This window comes from Penicillium roqueforti, assembly GCF_015533775.1.
Source record: "Penicillium roqueforti strain LCP96 04111 chromosome Unknown scaffold_01, whole genome shotgun sequence".
NCBI lineage: Eukaryota > Fungi > Ascomycota > Eurotiomycetes > Eurotiales > Aspergillaceae > Penicillium > Penicillium roqueforti.
The window spans coordinates 3,401,054-3,422,244 of record NW_024067565.1 but is presented as its reverse complement, the minus strand read 5'-3'; the positions used below and the strand labels follow the sequence as shown (position 1 = coordinate 3,422,244).

General features: G+C 48.4%; 7 protein-coding genes across 7 annotated transcripts; 3 read left to right on the top strand and 4 right to left on the bottom strand.

The window, feature by feature from the left end:
- Window positions 1-227: 227 nt before the first annotated feature.
- LCP9604111_339 (uncharacterized protein) lies at window positions 228-2,367 on the top strand (the record flags this gene model as incomplete). The annotated part of the gene is made up of 6 exons (XM_039068654.1): window positions 228-397; window positions 448-569; window positions 664-774; window positions 836-1,174; window positions 1,225-1,889; window positions 1,945-2,367. The coding sequence occupies 6 exons, from the start codon at window positions 228-230 to the stop codon at window positions 2,365-2,367; spliced, it is 1,830 nt and encodes a 609-aa protein (XP_038932887.1).
- A 412-nt stretch (window positions 2,368-2,779) lies between these two features.
- On the bottom strand, window positions 2,780-4,824 carry LCP9604111_338 (uncharacterized protein; the record flags this gene model as incomplete). Its single annotated transcript, XM_039068653.1, has 4 exons — window positions 2,780-3,005; window positions 3,058-4,314; window positions 4,363-4,576; window positions 4,626-4,824. The coding sequence occupies 4 exons, from the start codon at window positions 4,822-4,824 to the stop codon at window positions 2,780-2,782; spliced, it is 1,896 nt and encodes a 631-aa protein (XP_038932886.1).
- Window positions 4,825-5,963: 1,139 nt separating this feature from the next.
- Window positions 5,964-6,628, bottom strand: LCP9604111_337 (3CxxC-type zinc finger protein; the record flags this gene model as incomplete). The annotated part of the gene is made up of 2 exons (XM_039068652.1): window positions 5,964-5,976; window positions 6,027-6,628. The coding sequence occupies 2 exons, from the start codon at window positions 6,626-6,628 to the stop codon at window positions 5,964-5,966; spliced, it is 615 nt and encodes a 204-aa protein (XP_038932885.1).
- A 2,410-nt stretch (window positions 6,629-9,038) lies between these two features.
- Window positions 9,039-11,397, bottom strand: LCP9604111_334 (uncharacterized protein; the record flags this gene model as incomplete). Its single annotated transcript, XM_039068649.1, has 8 exons — window positions 9,039-9,077; window positions 9,143-9,310; window positions 9,456-9,791; window positions 9,846-9,936; window positions 9,989-10,224; window positions 10,276-10,750; window positions 10,798-10,951; window positions 11,001-11,397. 8 exons carry the CDS (start codon window positions 11,395-11,397, stop codon window positions 9,039-9,041), a joined length of 1,896 nt encoding a protein of 631 aa, XP_038932882.1.
- Window positions 11,398-11,719: 322 nt separating this feature from the next.
- Window positions 11,720-13,507, bottom strand: LCP9604111_333 (uncharacterized protein; the record flags this gene model as incomplete). The annotated part of the gene is made up of 4 exons (XM_039068648.1): window positions 11,720-11,949; window positions 12,015-12,061; window positions 13,143-13,197; window positions 13,246-13,507. 4 exons carry the CDS (start codon window positions 13,505-13,507, stop codon window positions 11,720-11,722), a joined length of 594 nt encoding a protein of 197 aa, XP_038932881.1.
- Window positions 13,508-14,333: 826 nt separating this feature from the next.
- LCP9604111_332 (MFS transporter) lies at window positions 14,334-15,947 on the top strand (the record flags this gene model as incomplete). The annotated part of the gene is made up of 2 exons (XM_039068647.1): window positions 14,334-14,606; window positions 14,667-15,947. 2 exons carry the CDS (start codon window positions 14,334-14,336, stop codon window positions 15,945-15,947), a joined length of 1,554 nt encoding a protein of 517 aa, XP_038932880.1.
- A 1,106-nt stretch (window positions 15,948-17,053) lies between these two features.
- LCP9604111_331 (dihydrolipoyl dehydrogenase) lies at window positions 17,054-18,840 on the top strand (the record flags this gene model as incomplete). Its single annotated transcript, XM_039068646.1, has 4 exons — window positions 17,054-17,189; window positions 17,294-17,370; window positions 17,459-17,941; window positions 18,001-18,840. The coding sequence occupies 4 exons, from the start codon at window positions 17,054-17,056 to the stop codon at window positions 18,838-18,840; spliced, it is 1,536 nt and encodes a 511-aa protein (XP_038932879.1).
- Between the last annotated feature and the right edge of the window lie 2,351 nt (window positions 18,841-21,191).

Below are 21,191 nucleotides of genomic sequence, written 5' to 3'. Positions count from 1 at the left end.
ATACATACATACTTAGATCACTTGGCGCTAGCGTTCAAGTAATTTGTAGGTTTGGCTGCAGTAGAATCATGGCTTTTGTGACTCCGTGTGACTAAAAGCACCAATACCCCCATACCCTGCAACCGTCTTTTGCACTGCTATAATTATGTCCCCCATGTACACTGCTAATTCGTCTTCTAGCATCGTTTCATCAGGCTTCTTTTCATCCCCTGGAGTATCTATCAAAAATGGCACGAAAATCTAAAAATTGGACTGAGGCTCTCCTCGAGAAGGCGATTGGTGACTCTATTTATAGTCGTCATCTACAAAACCAGCCGATCAATCGAGAAGCGATCAAGAAAAAATATTTGGGAAAGAGCCCGAATCATGCTGATTTTATCAGGGCATTTGTGGACAGGTAAGTACAGCGCTGTTACCTATATATACAGTTCCTAAAGAGAGCCTAAGCTATGCGAATGAACTCGATTTGTTGTCGAGAAGCAACAATCAAATCGAAACCTCAGGATCAGCTCAAGTCCAAAACATACCACTGTCCGCTCCCACTCTTTCACAGCGGTCCCGTCTCCAAGGTCAGGGCCAGCATCCTCTATCATCCGGTATATCTCAGAAAATATTAGAGGGACGGTACAACATAAATGGCCTTGGCTAACGCGCTCTATATAGGTACAGGTCAACAGTCTCAGAGCCACCTCGATGCAGGCCTCGATAACTATGAGGCGGCGAACTCGGTCATCGACAATGATATTGGCCGCATAGTCAATATCCGTCTACAAGGTAGAGCTTTCTCTTCCATCCTTTTTGTGTCTGACTTTGCGGTATTCTAAAGTTCTAATAGAATTCAAGGACCACCTTGCCGGCGATCTCCATGCGAGGGAAACGGGGGCCTCTCCGTCCTTCCCCTCCCTAGAGGCACAGTGTCAATTCCTGAGCTCCAGTGAAGAACAAAGGGAAGAAGCAATGGATGCTATACTTAATGAGCATGCCATCCTGGTATCTCCCTTGTTAGAAAAGTTCGGATATTTTCTCCCTTCTCAATGTATGCTGCTCGGAAACATTGTCAGAGGGAATGAATCCCCAGATTGCAGAATAATGTTGAATGCGAATATTCCATTCTCTGCCTTTATCTGCGGCGTGCAAGGGAGTGGCAAGTCGCACACCACTGCTTGCATGATCGGTATGTTTCGAATTCTACCCATAGGGCACCAGTCATTGATATTACCTTAGAAAATTGCTCTATGAGGCTGCCAGCATTGGGAACCCTAAACCAGTCTATATCGACTCTTGTGCTGCAGTTTGACGAGTATACATCAATAACGAGCTCGCAGCCCAGCGAAGCCGCCTTCCTAGCTAGTGTTCTACCGCAATATGCTCATGCACCGCCGGTCCCACTGCGCGTCCTAGTCTCTCCCACAAACATTTCTAATCTCAGGGGCATGTACTCCCAGATTCCCAATATCGAGATTCGACCGTTCAAACTTCAACCTAAGCACCTCAACATAAGCATGATGCTTTCGCTTATGTCTGTTTCTCAATCTGGCAGTCTCCCCCTCTACATGGCACAGGTTACTCGGATCCTTCGGGAAATGGCGATGGAGAGCGGCGGCTACTTCGATTATTCTGACTTCCGGGGCCGTCTGAACGCACTCAAACTTGACCGTTCTCAGACTCCTTTTCTATATCAAAGATTAGACCTGCTTGACTCTTATCTCGACCTTGCTGGCACGGACACAAGTGACTACTTTATTGACGGCGGTGTCACTATCCTGGACTTGTCGTGCCCTTTCGTCGACCAAAGCACTGCTTGCATTCTATTCCGTATCGCCATCGACTTGTTCCTCTACGCTCACCCTTCCCGAGGGAAGATGATCGTGGCCGATGAGGCCCATAAGGTGAATTGTTCATATTGAAGTATCCTGGTTATTATTCATTAACATCAGCGGGCAGTATATGGCCGACACCCTCGCTGCAAAGGCGCTTACCGAGACTTTCCTTACCATTATCCGCCAGCAGCGACACTTGGGTGTGCGTATAATTATTTCCACTCAAGAGCCGACGATCTCGCCCCAGCTGATCGACCTCTGCTCGTTGACCGTAATCCACCGATTTACGAGCCCTCAATGGTACAAGACGATCGAAAAGCATGTTCCGATGGGTGGTGAAATAGCTCCACATCAGGCCGACAGTGCTAAAAAAGGTCTCTCTCGAATTGCCAGGCTCCGAACTGGCGAGGCGATTGTGTTCGCTCCATCAGCGCATCTCGTTGGAGAGGACGGCAATATCATGAATTTCCAAAATGAACCCTTCAAGGTTATGATTAGGAAAAGGATTACATGGGATAGTGGACGGAGCATTGTTTGCATTCGCTAGGTCGCATATGTACCATGTCAATGCACCACCAGCTTTTATTGTCACACCATTACTTGATATATCCAAGTTTCCCACATAGTCTCAATTAACGGGAAAAGAAATTCACCATACGCACTGTGGAATGTACTGTGGAGAGATACGGTAGCCAGTTGTATCACATATGAGGTGGGTAGTCTCCGTGCTAGAAATAAGGAAAGAACGTTTGCTGTTCAACGCTTAGTTAGTAGCGTATTTAAAGACTGGCTATTGGCGGCGTCTCGATGTACCCCTTTCTTTTTACAGAGCGCTGATTTAATTCAATACAATATGAAAATAGATCTGCAAACTTGCTATCACGTACGAATCCCTTCCTCCTCACCGTGTCCCGAAAGCAACAGTTCGCCTTTTCTTGCTCTTTCGAAAGGAAACGTGACTATTGCAAGAGATTTCTGAGCTCTTGCGAGCCTTTTGGAAACTTCAGGATCTCTTCCGGTGCCAGTGTTTCTAAAGCAAAAAGATTTTGCCGCTTCATATCCTCATAAAGAATATGATTGAAAGCTTGCTCGGCTGCCTTGCTAATCTCCCGAAGAAGACTTCCTTGCGATTCTTCGAGGACCTTCACAAAAGTTTCAAATGCCTCATCCGACGGAGCAAGAATACTTGCATGGTCAGTTTACATTTCGCCACGATTTCATAGTGATATAGACTCACATTTTTTCGATAATCACAGGGCCCGCCACGTCACCGGACCGATCGAAATGAAGTATGCTTAGAACAGCATCCCCAAAGCAGTCCGCTAGAATGTGTAGGCGTTGTCCAAATTTTCGAAATCCCAACATTTTTCGGCGCTTGCTCTTGTAAACAGCTGAGTTAGGCTCCAGGTCTGGGAAAACATCCCTCATCATTTCGTTGACGACTTTAGCCACTTCCATCTTCCTCGGATTGCCTCTTGCTCTCGGCTGGCCAATGAGCTCATCCTTGGACGCTAACTCTATGAATTTTGAGGTGCGCTCCACCGGACTGCAGGTGCATCGGTAGAAATGCAGGATATGGTTACATCGCAAGATCTGGAGAAATGCCGCGTTGTCTTGAATTTCGCCGATGATTTCGAAGCGTTCGTGAATGGTCAGCTCACGTGATACCCATCTTCGCCTTTGAACGATAGGGCCTTGGTCCCCCAGCTCTCTCGTGTATTTTAGGGCCGCCCGAAGAGTAACAAGTGATTGAGAGCCACCAACCAGAATTAAAAAGGTACTTAGACTGGAAAAGATCTCTGAACCGAGACTCAGTATCTTGTCCTCAATTTTGGGCCTGAAATAAGTATCTCCGGGGGGCGGCAAACCCAGAGCCCGAGTCAATTCAGCTTCTCGACACAGTGATGATCGGAATTCAATATCAACACATCTAGACTTTCTCTTTTGTACTTCCATACCACTAGCGTTTTCTCGCTTGCGTGGGAAATGCTGACTTGAGGACCGTTGGTTCGCGGGCTGGCCTGAGAAGCCATCTGGCTGGTACAAGTCAACGCTAATAGAGAGGTGATCGTACATTCTGCGAGGAAGAGCATGCTGTTCAGCTTGTTCAGGCGGGATTTCTACCTCATGGGGTCTTCCATGGTGCATTTCTTGATACGCAATAGGATGACAAATCCCAAGGACCTGCCTCTCTAACGCCCGTTGGCCTGGGTCGTCAGCTAAAGGAGACTGCGAACGCGAGTCGGTGAAAGAAAGTCCATCTGGAAGGATATCTTTCAATAATCCATTCTCATTGTAAAGTCTTTCATAGTTAGACAAACCCCCTAGATCCGGAGTGGTCGGAAAATCCGGCCAAGGGGGAATATCTTGACTCCAGATTTCGCTAGTCTGGGCAGAATCACTCTCCACCAAGGAAGGCAAAAGCAGCGGATTTCTCTGCTCGTCTTTGAATATTTCCATTAAGTTGAGCTGGTCAAGGTGCTCGTCTAGGACGCTGTGCGCAATTAGGGATTTATTCCTGGGGTTACTAGAGTAGACCTACCCTAGAGAGTAAAGTCCCTTGGCCACGGACATGAAACATTTTTTCCTGAGGTATATAGCTCCGATGAGGGCGCTTGTCGCTATAGCAAGAACGCCGGACGAGCGAGCACCAGTCCGACAATCAAATTTCAAGTGCTTGTCGATGCCAGTACGCTTTGCAATGTCTGCACGGTGTTGGATACCGTTGACACGGGATTTGAGCTTCGATGTAAAATCTCGAGGGTGTCAGTTTGGGAAGACTCGCAACAGATTGTCAATGGATACCTCGAGATAACGTAATAAAGGCAATGCTGGAATCAATCAAGAACCCGGTCGCCGCCAAGCCCAATTGGGATAATTTTCTGTTTCCATCCGGGAGAAGTTCGTCTACTCCAGCAGCGGTTAGCGCAACGTCTATGTCCGACTCGGTTAATTCTGGACAAGCGACTAGCTTTCGAATGAATTCCACAGAATCCTTGCTCATGTCGAGTGTACGAATAATAAGATAAAGAAGATGATTGTGATAAGGTGCCAGATGTAACGGTTATTGAATTAGGCAAAGGCGAGGTTTGGCATCAGTTGTTCATTATGTATAGAAATATGGCCATATTGGCGAAAGGAAAATGTGTCATCCCCAGCAAACCGTGAATCTGGCCGACTAGACACTCTTGCATAGAACAGCGCATATCCACGTCGCAGAACGTGATTGGTTATTCTCGGAGGAAGTTTGGCACCGGGAGTGCAGATTTGATGTATCATATGCATCGTGATCACATATCGCGCGCGAAAAGCAGACCATAAGTAACAAACTGCATTCGACCCCAGAAGATTAAAAAATCGTAACTGCCAGCAGTCAGAGGCATCGAATCACTCCTGTTGCCGCATATTGGACTTATCCACGTTTTCTCAAATATGGTCGATCTTCAGCCACGTAGCTATCAGCTGGAAATGTTCGAAATGAGCATGGAAAAAAACATCATAGCAGTGGTAAGACTTGTCTTCTATGCCTATATATCGAGCCCTCACATTGACGTTCCAACATTCAGATGCCGACGGGTTGTGGAAAGACATACATGTATAATTTAGACGACAACCTCCCGGTAACATAGAAGTTGATAATGGGGTTTAGAGTTAGCATGCGGATCATAGCAGAGCTGGAACGATACCTTGAGAACCAGGTAAATCAATTTTCCAATTGCAAATAATAGCTGTCATTAAACATCAGCTACCTTAGATAGTCTGGTTTTAGTACTAACTAACGAAAATTGTGTGTAGTCAGCAACTGACGTATGGATATTTCGCGTCACATGCTGTCCTTGCCAATGCGCTCATTTATGGCTTTGTGACAGAAAAACGGTGGTAATGCGAGTGTATACGTGGCAGAATAATCTCAATAACATCTCTCACTCTCTAAGATGACACTAGTCCGGGAAAATGACAATCTTGTGGACAATAACTCAGTAATCAAGAACAAACAAAATGAAATGAGTGAGTATGTTTTCGCCAGAAAAACCAAACTTGTCAATTACGTGACCCATCTGTATCAAGGATGAACAAATGACGGTATTCATTCCAGATTCTGACAGTTTATAATCCTGCAATCAACCATAGACCTCCGGCTCGCTATAGAGTCAACCTGGCAATCAATTAGTAAATCAGTCATATGTATTGGTTGGGGAGACAAACATTTCTAGCCGGATAGCCCAGTCCTCCCCAGATTGGGAGCAGTGCCCAGCTCTACACCCCTCACAAAGCTGACTGTTATGAGGACCTCTTCTTTCGTGGGAGAATGGAGGCCTCTCTACCCGAATTCCGTTCCATTGTTTAATCCAGTAAACGATTCTCTCGGCGTATGACTGATCCAAAACCGGCCGGCTCAGCGAGCTGCAAGCTTTGCAGCGTTGGTGGTATACCCTGGCATTGTACTTTTGCTCTGGATAAAGACGAATTGTGACAGCGATCTTGTTGCTAGACCATCCTTTGGACTTGCATGCTCTTTGGTTGCACACAAAACGGCCCATAATATTTGTGTCACGCATTCGAGTGCATTTCGTCTCATCATCTTCCTCGAAAAACTGATAATGAAGATCTACCTCGGCTAGCAAGCTCGACACCTCATCGTGAAGATCTTGATACATCGAACATGTCGTAATAGACATTTTTTTCTTGGTCCGAGGCGGGGCAGTTGAGGCCAAAGCCGCAGCAGGAGAAGCCCTGCGGTCCGATTCAATTAAGAGCTCCTCGCGCCACCGTCGGCGAAACAATTCGAGCTCGTCAGTATCGCCCATGACCGGGATTCATAGGCTCACTCTAGGTACAGACAAAGAGCGGTAATAGATGATGCATGCATATCAAAAGACTGTGGAAGACCGGAAGGAGGCGTAGATTTATACTAATGACTGAACGAGCGGTGATAAGCTTATACAAGCAGACTTACATTACGTGCACTACACTAAGATTTGTAGACGTACATATATATCTAAAATCGAATATTACAGACTGACGCACACAGCTCGTGACCCAGTCATCTGCCTCGATGCAAAGTAAGCACTACGAACTCACGGCTGAAAAATATCAAGACAGGCCTATTGTAAGCGCCGTTATAGATGCGCAGGTAGTATAAAGGGTAAGATGAAACTCAAATCTATGGAACAGATTATCAGCCAGGCAACGTTGTGAGGATTCATCCAATGAATAACATAACAAGAAAACATCTGAATACGACAGGGCTGATTCCAAAACAGTACGCAAAATTTTCCTCCTCATTCAAAGGCTCGTCATCCATACATGAGAGGATGACTGATCTAGGGCTGTCTAGTAAAGTGCTTGAGAGATACCGAGCAGATGTGATTCCATGCTGGACGCTCAGGTTGCTGATCTAGTTCCTAATTGAATTAAAACACTACTCTGTTTATACTACCGAAAAAGGAAAAGCGCACATTGGGAGATTCTTCAATAGCCGGTCAAAGCTACCGGTAAACAGGGGTAGTTGGGACATTGCGTCAATTGGTGCCACGTCAGAAAATGGCAATTGCCTCGCAATATACATATGATCCCAAAATATTATTGGGTTTATCGCACCATCCGCGGGAAATTTTTCGCATATTGCATACTTAACATGCCACACAACATTGCCTTACGTGTAATATAGAATATTCCCGTATCTTCCAAAGTACGTGGATACAGGAGTATATTGACCAGATTGTGGCTAATCTTTCTTCGCTCGTTGAAGGGAAGGCAGAAGCGCTGGGATATCGGGACGTCTTTAGGGAGCACCCAAAGTAGGTATTGTCGAATCCTAATAATTTACTTATTATGCTTCAAACGGTTGTGACAGTGGATGTACGTAATGTAGCCAAAGCATCTCCGATGGGTAAGGATTAGCTACGTTCTATGCAAGAGTTCCAAGAATTCTTCCCTATCTATTGCACGTGATTGCATGTATCTCAACATGCAGCCAGTAATGGTGGTATTACCTACCTTCTGTACACCACGCATGGCCATACAAAGGTAGGATGGTTGCATAAGAATACTGACCCCTTGCGGTTTCAGTACCCCAGAAATAGCTCGAGCAACCTGTTTAGTCAGGCGCTCCTGAATATGGAGTCTGTGAGAGAACATCTCAGCCAAACGGGCCAGTTTAGAGAGACCGAGGAAGTGACGATCGCGGATGTAACCGAACCGATGTGCATCTGCCTCACATGGTCAGTGTTGTATGGCAGAGCTGAACGTAGAAGCTTGTACCTTTTTAGTGAAAGGAACAATATGGTGGGAAAAACATCTATATCCTTTACAATAACCAGCTCGTCGTGATTCTCATGGAAAACAGCCCCTTTGACCAGGTCTAAAATATTGTGTTGAGCAAATACGATGTATTAACTATACCACTAGACCACTACAAAAACCAAGGTAATTGTTAGGGGTCTAATGGGTTCATATTCTGGTTGACATATTGCCCTCGTATTCCTTGGTGCAATAGCGCATGGCCCTGGCATATCGCTCTGGAGTGTCGCCTAGGCCTTCCCGCTCCGGATCTTCACCACCGTACATAGAGGTACCCAGGTAGGAGATTCAGACCGAATCCATAAATCAGTTTCAGGATATATACAGCCTGAACCATCAACACCAACTCAGGAACACCTCTAATCTTCACAAAAGGAAAAACTCACTTAGCCCCCAAATCCACAAACTCCTTAAAACAAACCCCCCTAACCTTCCCATCCAAAAAAACAACCCCCTCCTCCTCAAGCCTAAGCCTCTTCTCCTCGCAAAACCCACCACCACCTTTATGCCGATCAACCTTCCACTCCCCTTTATACCCACCCAACGACCCATCCGCTGCAAGAACCCGATGGCACGGCACCCCCGGCGCAAAGGGGTTACTGCGCATCGCGTTCCCGACCGCCCGCGCACTGGATCCTAGATACGTCGCCATCGCCGAGTACGTGGTCCACCGACCCGGCGGGACGGAGAGGAGCGTGCGGTACACGCGCCGGCGGTAGGGGGTTAGCGTTGGGTGCAGGGATATGCGGTGGAGATATTTTTTGGTTTGCGCTGTGGGTAATGTGGGTTGAGGAGAGTTGTGGGGTTGGGGGTCTTGCTCGTCTGGGGTTGGATCTGCGGGTTGGGCGGAGAGGGACATGATTATGCGACCCTTTCGTATACAACGTAGGATGTTGGTAGATTTTTTATATGTTGTTATCCGCTTGGGTTTTGGGTTGCAGGCCTTTTTTGGATCTTTATTTTGTTTTGTATTTAGCCGGGAACGGTGCGACGCGACGCGTTGGGATTGTGCTACTTACCACGTGAGTGTTGATGCGAAGAGATGTGGTAGGGACTTGTGTTGATAATGAATATTTGGAGAGAGAGAAATAGTCAGAGGGGAAAAAAGGCTGTAAGCTCGAACTGTAGAGTTGATGGATGTTGTTCTCGAAGTGGCCAATCAGAGTGGTTCGGTCAATAACATCTTTCTTTCATGATCTTTTGATATTCTAGGGATAAGATACACAGTCTAAAGCCATACATCCATCTAATTTATTAGTTGGTTATTCATCAAACATCAAACATCACCAAACACCACATCATCAAGTCCTCCCTCATCTAAGCGTGATCTACATGTTCCGCTCCTGCAGCATTATCACCAGCCTTGGAAGCCGCAACAGCCGCAGCAACAGAAAGAGGCTTTCCAGTCTCCGGGTCCAACAGACTGCCCTTGGGACCGAGAGACTGGACCATGCCTGGGTTCTCTGCCTTGAGGCGCGCAAAGGTCTTCTCTGCATCCCAGGTCCAGGGCGTCTTGGCCGCGAATAGTAGATCCATGTCCTCTAGCGTGCGCTGGTTGCTTTCTGGGTATAGAGCCCACACCATGGGAATGGCGAGGGCGTTACTGGCGGCGAAGACGTAAAGTGTCTTTTCGCCAATGGCGCTGAACATGACGGGACATAGTAGAGTCTTAACGTTCCGTCAGCATATCGGTCTTGTATTCATTTAAAGGCGTTCACTCACCAGCCATCCATTTCCAATACTCCATCCGACAACTCCAAAGGCGTTTCCACGTGCACGAACGGCCAGGGGGAAGATTTCAGCCGGGTAGACCCTATGGATCAGGAGTTAGTATTGAATAAAAAGGTCACAGGATGGTTTCCTACCAAGGGACTGTGAGCCACGAAGCTCCGAATGCAGAGGTAAAGATGAAAATCATCGAAGCCGCGGCAGCACCATACGAGGATGCCTTGCCCATATCACCAGCTGCCTTGTTGTCGATAGCGAGACGGGAAAATCCACCCGCAAGGAACATGGCAATACCCTGGACAGCCGCGCCCCAATACAAAGTCCACCGACGACCGATGCGGTCAAGAGTAAAGACACAGATTAGCGTAGCAAACTAGACATGCGCATTAGCACAACTCAGTCTTGTCTCAACCTTGAAACATACCATGTAGAAAATATTGTTCAGTCCACTAATCCATTGACTCTTCATCGAATCAAACCCGGAAATGCCAAAGATGGTCGGTGCGTAGACAGTAACTCCTGCGATACCAACCCATTCCTGCATGACCTGTAGCCAAATGACCAACTGTACACGACGGCCGATGTGGAGGTCTCCCGATTTGTACCCAACAAGCATAGACAGATATGAGTCGCCATGATTCATTGTCCGCTCCAGCTCTGCGATGCTTTGGATGTCCTGGAACTCGGCTTCTGCTCGGAGGAGGTCCTCTCCGCTAGATCCACGTAGACGCTGGAGAATGTAGCGAGCCTCTTCCTCCCGGCCGACCTTGACGAGCCATCGAGGTGACTCGGGGAAGAACCAGACAGCCCCAAAGAGACCTAGGAGGAAGATGATCTGGAATGCGATGGGGAATCTCCAGCGGAAGGCTGACTCTCCGTTGTCAATGAAAGACAGGCCACTATCGGATATTAGAAAGACATCGCATAAACGGAGGGATTTACGTACAACTCCAACCAATAAGCCAGGACAACACCGAAAATATTCAATGTGAATTCAATAGCAATGAATTGTCCGCGCGAAGTATGTTCAGCCGTCTCGGTAGCCCAGACAGGAACGATAGCATTCAAAATGCCGGTTCCAATACCATTGACGAAACGCGCTGCGAAAGTTAGTCCAAGTCTGCATCTACTGAACCCTATTTCCCTTACCGCAAATCATCCAATTATGGTTCTGTGCCGAACACTGTAGAGCTGCGCCCAGGATAGCCCATAGAGAACCAGCTGCAATGGTCTTGATTCTTCCCGTCCGGTCTCCGAGCCAGCCACCGAACAATGCGCCAAAAAGCGTTCCCAAATAGTAGACAGACACAATGCCACCTTGCAGCAGGGAATTCGTGACCACCGGGGTGACCTCGCCGTCCACTATCTCCGTATGACCGAATCCCATGAGATCAATATAATCCTTTGCGTTGTTGACACCGGCCATCATTCCTTGGTCGTATCCGAAGAACAAAATAGACAGAGCAGCCACGCAGTTGATCCCGATGAGAAGCTGGCGCTTCTCCAGTCTATGGACGACATTCCACGAGGGGATTTTGTCACACATTTTGAACGCAGTCGAGAGGGATGAATCGAGTGTTCAAGGTTTGTCGCATTAAAGATACAGTTGTATAGACCGAGATAGGAACAAAGAGCAGAAAAGATAAGCAGACCCTTGCCCGTGGGGTAAAATGAGATCAAAAGTGCGGAGAGAAAAAAAAAAGAGACGATCCCCCGAGGTTTTTAAAGCTTTTGCATGCATCCCGTACTTCCTGGTCACATAGACGGCACTACTCCGAATCACCAATAGACGATGATGCCCAACACCTCCTCCCCGGGATCGACCGAAAAGCAGCCCTGAAAAGCAAGGAGTGTCATTTCGAATTCGGTTATATTCCGGTGGAACATGGGGAACGCGAGATAGCAAACCAGTCACCAGCGCCGATACAACATGGGCCTCCCCCCACCAGCGTGCGAAAACCGGGGTTCAGGGCCAGAATGCGGGCTCGGCCAGTACCTACCGCGTGTGGTACGACTGCCATGGCGGGGCGAAGTCTGGGGGCTTTTACCCGATTGATGTTGTACTGACATCGGCAATCCGAAGAAAGCCATTGTTCTTCTGTACGTCCCGGTAAGTTTGCGTTGGGCTCGGGCTAGACTCGGTCCGGAAAGGAAAGTACGAACCGATGGGCGCTACATAGTCCGTGAAGGAAGTTGGGAAATTATCCGCTCTGAACAATTATCCGATGCCACGGCTTTCTGTGACCTCCGCATTTTCCCTCGAGTGGGTCGGCGGGGATGGTCCTGGCATGCCGCTTTTGGGCGCTCAGAGTATTTCTCAGTCCAGTCTGGGATTTTGGCTTTGGTGGCGTGGGAGGCTCGCCTATGATTGGATGTCATCTACAACAGTTGTACGAGAGATCCATCAGCCCCCGGTTTGCCTAAATCGGGATTAGCGTGTTTTGGCGCTCGGCCAGGTCCACTTATATAGATTGGTCTCCCTGACGACCTTGTACTAGCATTCACGGGGATTAGACCGAAAATGCGGAGGAATGATGTCAGAAGTTCTCATATCTTGTCCCATTTCCTAGATCCCTAAGCATACGTATATACAACTTTTGTTAGGCACATGGTAAAGTATGATAGTTCAGCTCGGTATTCAGTCCGGCCTCGGGTTCCAAGGTTTAGTTGTTCGGGAATAGATCTTGGCCCGGTTCACCAGCCAGTAAGCATTTTTAAAGGCATCTGGGTTGTACCTGACCCAATCGTTGCGGCCGTCGGCCAGACCGTCGGCCAGACTGGCGCAGGTCTCACCCTTTGAGAATTATCTAGAAGCTTCTGTAGAAGTTAGTGAATGCGCTTTCACTGTAATTTAGATAGAACTCACAGCCTCCGAAGAAACTGATGTTAAAAAAAAATACAATTGCTTTTGAACCCCTCGGCAATGTTGCAGGTATTGCCCTCGGAGTGAGCGAAGGGACGGCCGGCTTTCGCCACATCCAGGTCCGCAACGCCGGTATTAATCACCGCCTAGCCCCGGCGGTGTGGGGAAATAAGTAGAAAATTTGTAGAAAGGCTTGCTTATATGACATAAATGCCGACTCTGTTAGTGTTGGAGGCAGCGCCGTAGTTCTTGGCCGTGGTGGCCTGATAACAACCCAGCTAGCTAATTTGCTGTCGGCTCGGACCCGGAACATCCATTTTATAGCAGATATCGCATCCACTCAACTGAGCTAGGCCAGCCAGCAATGTCGGCAATGGAAAAACCGATGAAAACGGTCATTAGGAAGGACCCTGATCCAATCCGCGTACTTGGAGACTGCGGCGTTGCTAACAGTTTCGGCGCCCATATACTTGAGAAAAAGCACTAGAAAATGTGAGATTGAACCGAGCAAAGAAGTCGGTGCTATCGTACACTTTGGTCTGGAAGTATGAGGCACACAGGAACCACCGAGAGAAGGGCTCCAATGCCGATGGCTGCCGTAATAAGGGAGAATCGTGGAAAAAGAGAATTGACTGTTCTCGACTACAACACAAAACACATTGTTATAGCCAATTAAGACGAATCCAACTGCAACTTCTAACGAGTCTGTTATAGTAGCATCTTGTTCCTGCCTCCCATTAGGAACCTCATTTGGGAATAGATATGTACTTCTCGGGGAGGAGTATTGCAACATCGTTGGTTAAGTTCGTGTCTGTGTATTGAATCGCGATTCACGAACAATAACTAAATCGAACTATCGCACCGGAGCTCAAGAAGGAAAAGAGAATACGGAAAAGCTGAAGTCCGGGGACTCAGCTGTTTGTGCATCCATATAACCGGGTGTGATTCGATTGCTTCCGAGATTCGTCTATCCTTGTACACAGCCGTTGTCTCGGTTCTTCCTTTCTAGAAAGCGGAAAGTTTGCGCGGAAGCCAACTCCGCGGCCCCGGAATCGCTTTGTCTCCGCAAATCTTGATTTGCCAAGATGTCATTCTTCTCCGCAAACAATGTCTTTGTGATGAGAGATGACATCATTTATACTTCTAATGCTCCGGTGTGAGTCTATTCCAATGATGATAGCTCGAAAGTACATGCTGACCTATAGCTGAAGTATATATGACCATGAGCACAAGCATCGTCATGTTGTCTTCGAGATATAGTATTGCGATCGATATGTACAAGTACTTTGAACACTCGAGTCTCTAATCTACACGAGAATGTTTGAGTAAATATAGAATTCAAGGCCATAAGAAAGAAGAAAAGAATACTTATCGCAAGCAAGTCGTTCCTGGCATCTATGAACACAAGGACGGTTGTACATATGGTTGCATGAACTAAATAGTGGCAAGAGCAAGGCACCTGATATAAGGCTGAGTTCAGGTCGATGCCGGTCCCGGGATTGACGACAAACTCTAATTGGTTGACTTCCCTGCACCGGGCAAGTATCAAAACCATCGGGATATTTCATCAAACGCATCTTCCACGGTTCTACCACATGGTCAGTTAAATCCCCGACCTCATGAATCAAATGGACAAAGGCAACATGGCGCAAGAGCGCGGTGACGAGGTTGAGACCAAAACACCCGATCCGTCAACCCAGCATGGAGACACGCGCCTGGAAGGATATTCCCAGTTCACAGTAGCCCAGAAGCGGGCCATTGTCGCCATGGGATCCTTGGCCAGTTTCTTCTCACCCTTGTCTTCCAGCATATATCTGCCTGCCTTGACTACTATCGCGAATTCCCTGAATATCTCCGTCTCACAGGTGAACCTGACAGTCACTACTTACCTGGTAAGTCGACGAAATATAATCTTGTTAAAGAGACCCACAACTGATAAACTTTATCTCTAGATTATGCAGGGAGTGGCACCTATGTTGATCGCAGGATTCTCGGATACTGCCGGCCGTCGTCCCGCTTATATCATTTGCTTCACAATTTACCTTGCAGCCAACCTGGGACTAGGTCTCCAAAACAGCTATGCTGCCCTGCTGGTCCTCAGATGTCTCCAGAGTGCAGGGAGCAGCGGGACTGTGGCCCTGGCGAACGGTTTGGTCGCAGACATGATCACATCCGCGGAGCGAGGCTCATATATCGCCTTTGCTTCAGTCGGAAGCATGTTAGGTCCTTCTTTGTCGCCCATCATTGGCGGCCTTCTCAGTCAGTATACTAACTGGCACTGGATCTTCTGGTTTCTGCTCATCTTCGGTGGCGTGTTCTTCCTCATCCTCGGTCTATTCCTACCGGAAACTTGTCGAAAGGTCGTTGGAGACGGGTCCATCCCACCGCCCCCTTTGAGTAACTCTGTGGCAGATATTATCCGGCATCGCACGCGCAGACAGAAGGGTCTCTTGCCTGACCCGGACAAGGAAGCTGAGGTGCGGAAGAACTACTCCCTTCGATTCCCGTCACCAGTCCCGACTATGAAGGTTGTCCTGGATATCGAGACGTCAGTGGTCCTGATCACCACAGGATTGATGTTTGCTGGTTTCTATGCTGTCATGACCGGTGCGTCGACTTCCTTCCACAAGATCTATCACTTCAACGACCTCCATGCTGCATTGATGTACCTCCCCATCGGCGGAGGAGGGGTGCTTTCAGCCTTCACAACCGGCCGACTGGTCGACTGGAACTACCGCCGCCATGCAAAACGTGCTGGTCTCACCATCGTCAAGAATGTGCGTGCGGACATTCGCAACTTCAACATCGAGCGCGCGAGACTGGAAGTCGCACTCCCGCTTTACTATATTAGCAATGTGTCGATGCTGACCTACGGCTGGGTGCTGGGTCACAAGGTCAACCTTGCCGCTCCTATCATTCTTTTGTTCATTACCGGATGGTCGATCATTGGTACCTCCCAAGTGCTGAATGCCTTGATGGTCGATCTCTGGCCGGGCAAGTCGGCGGCCGCGACTGCAGCGAACAATCTATTCCGGTGTGAGCTGGGTGCCGCGGCGTCAGCAGCAATCAGCCCTATGCGCTCTGCCATGGGCGAGGGCTGGGCGTACACCACACTTGCTTTGATCTCTATTGCTGTTTCTCCTTGCTTGTGGATAGTGGCGGCTAGTGGAATCAAGTGGCGACAGAAGAGAAATCGAAAGGAGGAGGAGAAATCGTCTTGTGGACAGGACTAAATCTGTCTTGATATGTTGCACGAGCTCATGAACTCACGAATCGGTCGAGAGGATACATCTGGGATATGGTTTTGAACTTTGTTTCTCAATTCCTCGCTTACTTACAAATTAACGGTGTATAACCTTCGCTTCAATCGAGAAGCTTTCATTGTCTATGCCATGTAGCTTTGTATCAGTCTGAATGTCTCTTTCCATGGCTTCTTATTGCCATGTACGAATACCCATTGTTGAGGATGGTTATTCTCCGGGATGTGCCATTTCTCTTCCAGCACCTTACCAGCGCATGGATGGGTATTGTAAACTGCAAGGATATAGAAAACAAGTCGTGAAAAATTAAGGGCTGGTTGGAAAGAGCGCCAAGAAGCACTGGAGGAGAACTTCATTTTTATATCACGGTACCCGGTTCAATTGGGACCCGCATCTCTTGAAATGTGGGTTCTCGCATAAAGGGATCAACGTCAGAACACAATTCTCAACCCGTGCGAAGAGTTATGGTCTGCGTTACGGACAATCCATTGGATTCGTGTGCGCTTATAATTGCGGCGGAGCCCGCCGAGACTGCTTGCCGATAGAATGATCCGCGGGTAGGCAAAAGAATCTCTGGGGAATCGCCGCTAACTCTTTCAGCCCTTAGGGAGTGGCTTATCAAATTGCGTTCCCCGGAGTAGTCCTCTCCAGGGCGGACAGAAGGAGACGGTACCATGACCCGAGTCAAACCACCAATACCTGGGGTTTTGTCATTCAAAGAAGACTTGACGACTGTTGCAGGTCCTACCGAATGTTCCTTTCTCCTAGCATCGTATTAAGTTCAATCAAAATGTCTGGGCGATTCCTATGTCAGATATTCTGCCCGCAGAATCATCGGGAACGGATCCCGAGATCATCCGTCAAGGTGCCGGCCCGTCTTACCGCCTTGGTAATACGGGCCAGCTTTGCGGCATGGTCCGTAGTAGGCGGTGAGGCCAAGCAATACCGCAAAAGCTCAGTCATTTCCCGTGCTCTAAACCACCACCCTATTTGCGCACTCCCAACAACTCCAATCCGCCTACATCGAGGATTGAATTTATATCTAAAGACTACTAATCTTTTCGTCCCTTCTTTTCGTTATGTTCCGCGCCGTCTTGCCCCGGGCTTCGCCCCGGTCTGCCTTCCGCCATGCCGGCTCCAGGGCTATTCCCAACAATTTCGTTACTCCCATGATCTTCATTGGCCACTCAAAACGTGGTTTCGCTTCTGAAGCAGGTAAGTCGATGCTCACATCGCCATCACGGAGTTCCCGGAGTACCCGGAGAGGTTCTGTTTTCTTGCCGGACGCGATTGCTGATATCCGCTTTCCCGAGCAATAGATCACGACCTGGTCATCATCGGTGGTGGTGTCGCCGGTTACGTTGCTGCTATCAAGGCCGGTCAAGAGGGTCTCAAGGTAAGAACCACTTCTCGCTAGGCTTTCCAATTTTTGATTAGGTCGGTCTTGCCGTCGCAATCCGCATACTAACTGAACACCCTGGCAGACCGCATGTATCGAGAAGCGCGGAACACTCGGCGGTACCTGTTTGAACGTCGGCTGTATCCCTTCTAAGTCTCTCCTCAACAACTCCCATCTCTACCACCAGGTCCTTCACGATACCAAGAAGCGTGGTATTGACGTTGGCGATGTCAAGCTCAACCTTACCCAGATGATGAAGGCCAAGGACACAGCTGTTGAAGGCCTGACTAAGGGTGTTGAGTTCCTGCTGAAGAAGAACGGCGCCGAGTACATCAAGGGTACCGGTTCTTTTGTTGATGCCAACACTGTTAAGGTCGTCCTCAACGACGGTGGTGAGAAGACCCTGCGTGCTAAGAACATCATCATCGCCACCGGCTCTGAAGCCACCGGCTTCCCCGGTTTGAACATTGATGAGAAGCGCATTGTCTCAAGCACTGGTGCTTTGGCTCTCGCCGAGGTCCCCAAGAAGATGACCGTCATCGGCGGTGGTATCATCGGTCTTGAGATGGTATGTATTAACTACGGAATGAGTTTCGAATGCTAGATCGTGCTAACATTGTGGTATAGGCTTCCGTATGGTCCCGTCTCGGCGCTGAGGTCACTGTTGTTGAGTTCCTCGGCCAGATCGGTGGCCCCGGCATGGACGCCGAGATCTCCAAGCAGGCCCAGAAGATCCTTGGCAAGCAGGGTATTAAATTCAAGACCAACACCAAGGTCATGTCCGGCGATGACAGTGGTTCTACTATTTCCCTCAAAGTTGAGGCTGCCAAGGGTGGCAAGGAGGAGACATTGGACGCCGACGTTGTCCTGGTCGCTATTGGCCGTCGTCCCTACACCGATGGCCTGAACTTGGAGCAGGTTGGAATCGAGAAGGATGAGCGTGGCCGCCTGATTATCGACCAGGAGTACCGCACGAAGCTTCCCCACGTCCGTGTCATTGGTGACTGCACCTTCGGTCCCATGCTGGCCCACAAGGCCGAGGAGGAGGCCGTTGCCGCCATCGAATATATCAAGACCGGCTACGGCCACGTCAACTACGCTGCCATCCCCAGCGTCATGTACACCCACCCCGAGGTCGCTTGGGTTGGCCAGACTGAGGCTGAGATTAAGGCTTCCGGTGTCAAGTACAATGTCGGTACCTTCCCCTTCAGCGCCAACTCCCGCGCCAAGACCAACCTCGACACCGAGGGTCTTGTTAAGTTCATCGCCGATGCCGAGACCGACCGCATTCTCGGTGTCCACATCATCGGCCCCGGTGCCGGTGAGATGATTGCTGAGGCCACCCTCGCCATCGAGTACGGTGCTTCCTCCGAGGACATTGCCCGCACTTGCCACGCCCACCCCACTCTCTCCGAAGCCTTCAAGGAGGCTGCCATGGCCACCTACTCTAAGGCCATTCACTTCTAAATCTTCAGATCTCATATATCCTATCACCATGTACCACTTTTAGCTAACCTAGACTAGCTCGGCTAGCAAAACACATCATCCATGTAATCTTCTTCTTGTTTTCGTGAAATACACATGCTGCACAGCTCGAAAGGACCGTTGCAATTGACTATAGTAATGTGCACTTATGTGGTGGAATTTATTGCGTCTAGCCCGATATTTGTCCCAGGCCCAGTCCTACTCGCAGACCTTATTGTCCACCCAAGCAAGTAAGTAGAGATCACTCGGAAATACGTTTACGTATGCGTCTATTTATGGATTTATGTTCTTTGTCTTTGTACATTTCCGCTCCATGTCTCCAAACCATTGAGTCTTCAAGAACAGTTCTCGCATTTCCTTCAGACCCTTGTTCTCGGCCACAACAACCGAAGGAACATCCTCGACTGCTAGGGATTAAATATTCCAACAATCTCGGTCTACCCGCAGATCATCGCAAATCATGCGACTGAAGCAAGTTGCTCCACGGAGTAAATATATCTGGATTCACTCGGTTGATGGTTGATATATATCCGACAAGTATGAGTGTATTTTACTCTGTTTTGTTTTGTTAATATGCCTTGGCACTCTGATATAGTTTCTTGTTCGAACCAAAAATGATTGGAACGAGATGCCAATTCCACCAACTGTTTTCATTTCTAACATTTCTAGGATATAAAGACAAGGAAAAAAAAAAGAAAAGAATCAAAAAAGAAACTCCGATAGGGGGAATCGAACCCCCGGCTGCCGTGTGAGAGACGGCGATGTTAGCCACTACACCATATCGGATGAGGACTGCGAATTACTCTCTTAGGTTTAGTTTGGACCCCTTAGGTTTAGCGCTCTTTGTCCTTATGCCTCCCCGTGCGTGGTTCTATATAGTCCCCATGCTCTCCCCCCCTCCATCCAACAGCCCCAATTTTCTTTTTCGCCTTCTTTCTCCTACCCCTCGCAGTTGAGGCATTTTCGCCATTGACCCGGATCACTGAGCTCCTAAGCTCCGCCACCCCTGTTTCCCGTGTGACTCTTTGCCTCTTCTGCGATCCTGCGAATGCAATCCGAGCTGCCTTTCATCCGGCCCTGTTTCCCCCTAGCCCCGACCATGCCGCTCGAAATGAGACAACAGTTTCATTTAGTATGACGCTAGCCTAAAGGCTCACACCTCCGATGTCTATCGGCTGGTCTATAGTTTGTAGATGGTTTATCAATATATTTTATATTATTAAGCTACGCGCATACAGGCGCATTCGCCCTACACCCTTTCAGGAGAATCATCCCTATGCAGCGGGACTGCAAATCTGTTTCGGCCCAGCACTCCGTGCGAGAGCCTTATAGACCCTAGCTAATAGCGCTTAGCTCAATTTAGAACCGAGTTCCACCGGATCGGATTACTTAGTTTAATAGACTAATCAGATTGTCTCAGCCCTAATTCGTCAGCCGGTTTGCTCAGCGCAGTTATAGGACTAGATAAGGGCATTGAACTTTGAAAAAGGTGTTTAGTGACTCGTCCACATGGCTACCTAGATCCATGGAAGTCTACGTGTTCCAAGGTTTCAAGGCTTGATTACAGTATATCTTTACCAGTCAGAGAACTGTCAACTTGTCAATGTCCCATATCGAAAGCTCTGGAATGGAGCAGCAACCAATAAATCCAGCAGGGTGCGGATGGTAAACTTATCCTGTCGGCTTCCCAAGTTCTATGGGTCTGAGCGTATCTGACGACGCTAGCTAATATGGATGCAGCTGCAGTAATATGCTTTTCCTGCCGACACCGCTTGGTGAAACCTTGTCTGTTCCCTTCGAATATTCATCCCCTAGATTGGTTCCTATCACAGTTCTTTTCAGGCATGTCCCCACGTGGTAAAAACAGGCTGTCGATCCCTTCAAACGTTCTTCCTTTCCGCCCAAGGCCGACAAGGCTCCATTACGTCCATCTCAGAGGAGTGCTAGCACCAAAGCAGCTCTTCCATCTCAGAGAATGTTGACAAGAACAACATCATTCAATAAAACTCTCTAGTTCCCAATGCATATCAGGAATATCTGCCCGGTGTTTGGCAACTTCATAGCAGCGAGAATTCAATTCAAATCAGCACCGCTCCAAGTTTGATTGGAGAAGCTGCGCTCAGTGGCTCTTGGGTTATATGAGAAGGAATATCTAAGGAGCATACTTGTACGCAGAGTATCCAAAGTGCACATTGGAACAGTGCGTGAATAGTTCATAAAGATTCACACCAGTAGGACCATTGGTGGTATTCTTTAAACCCCAGCCGTCTGTAAAGATTTCTAGAGGGCTCTCAATAACCGCATCGCACGTAAGGCATCACGCCCCGGGTGGC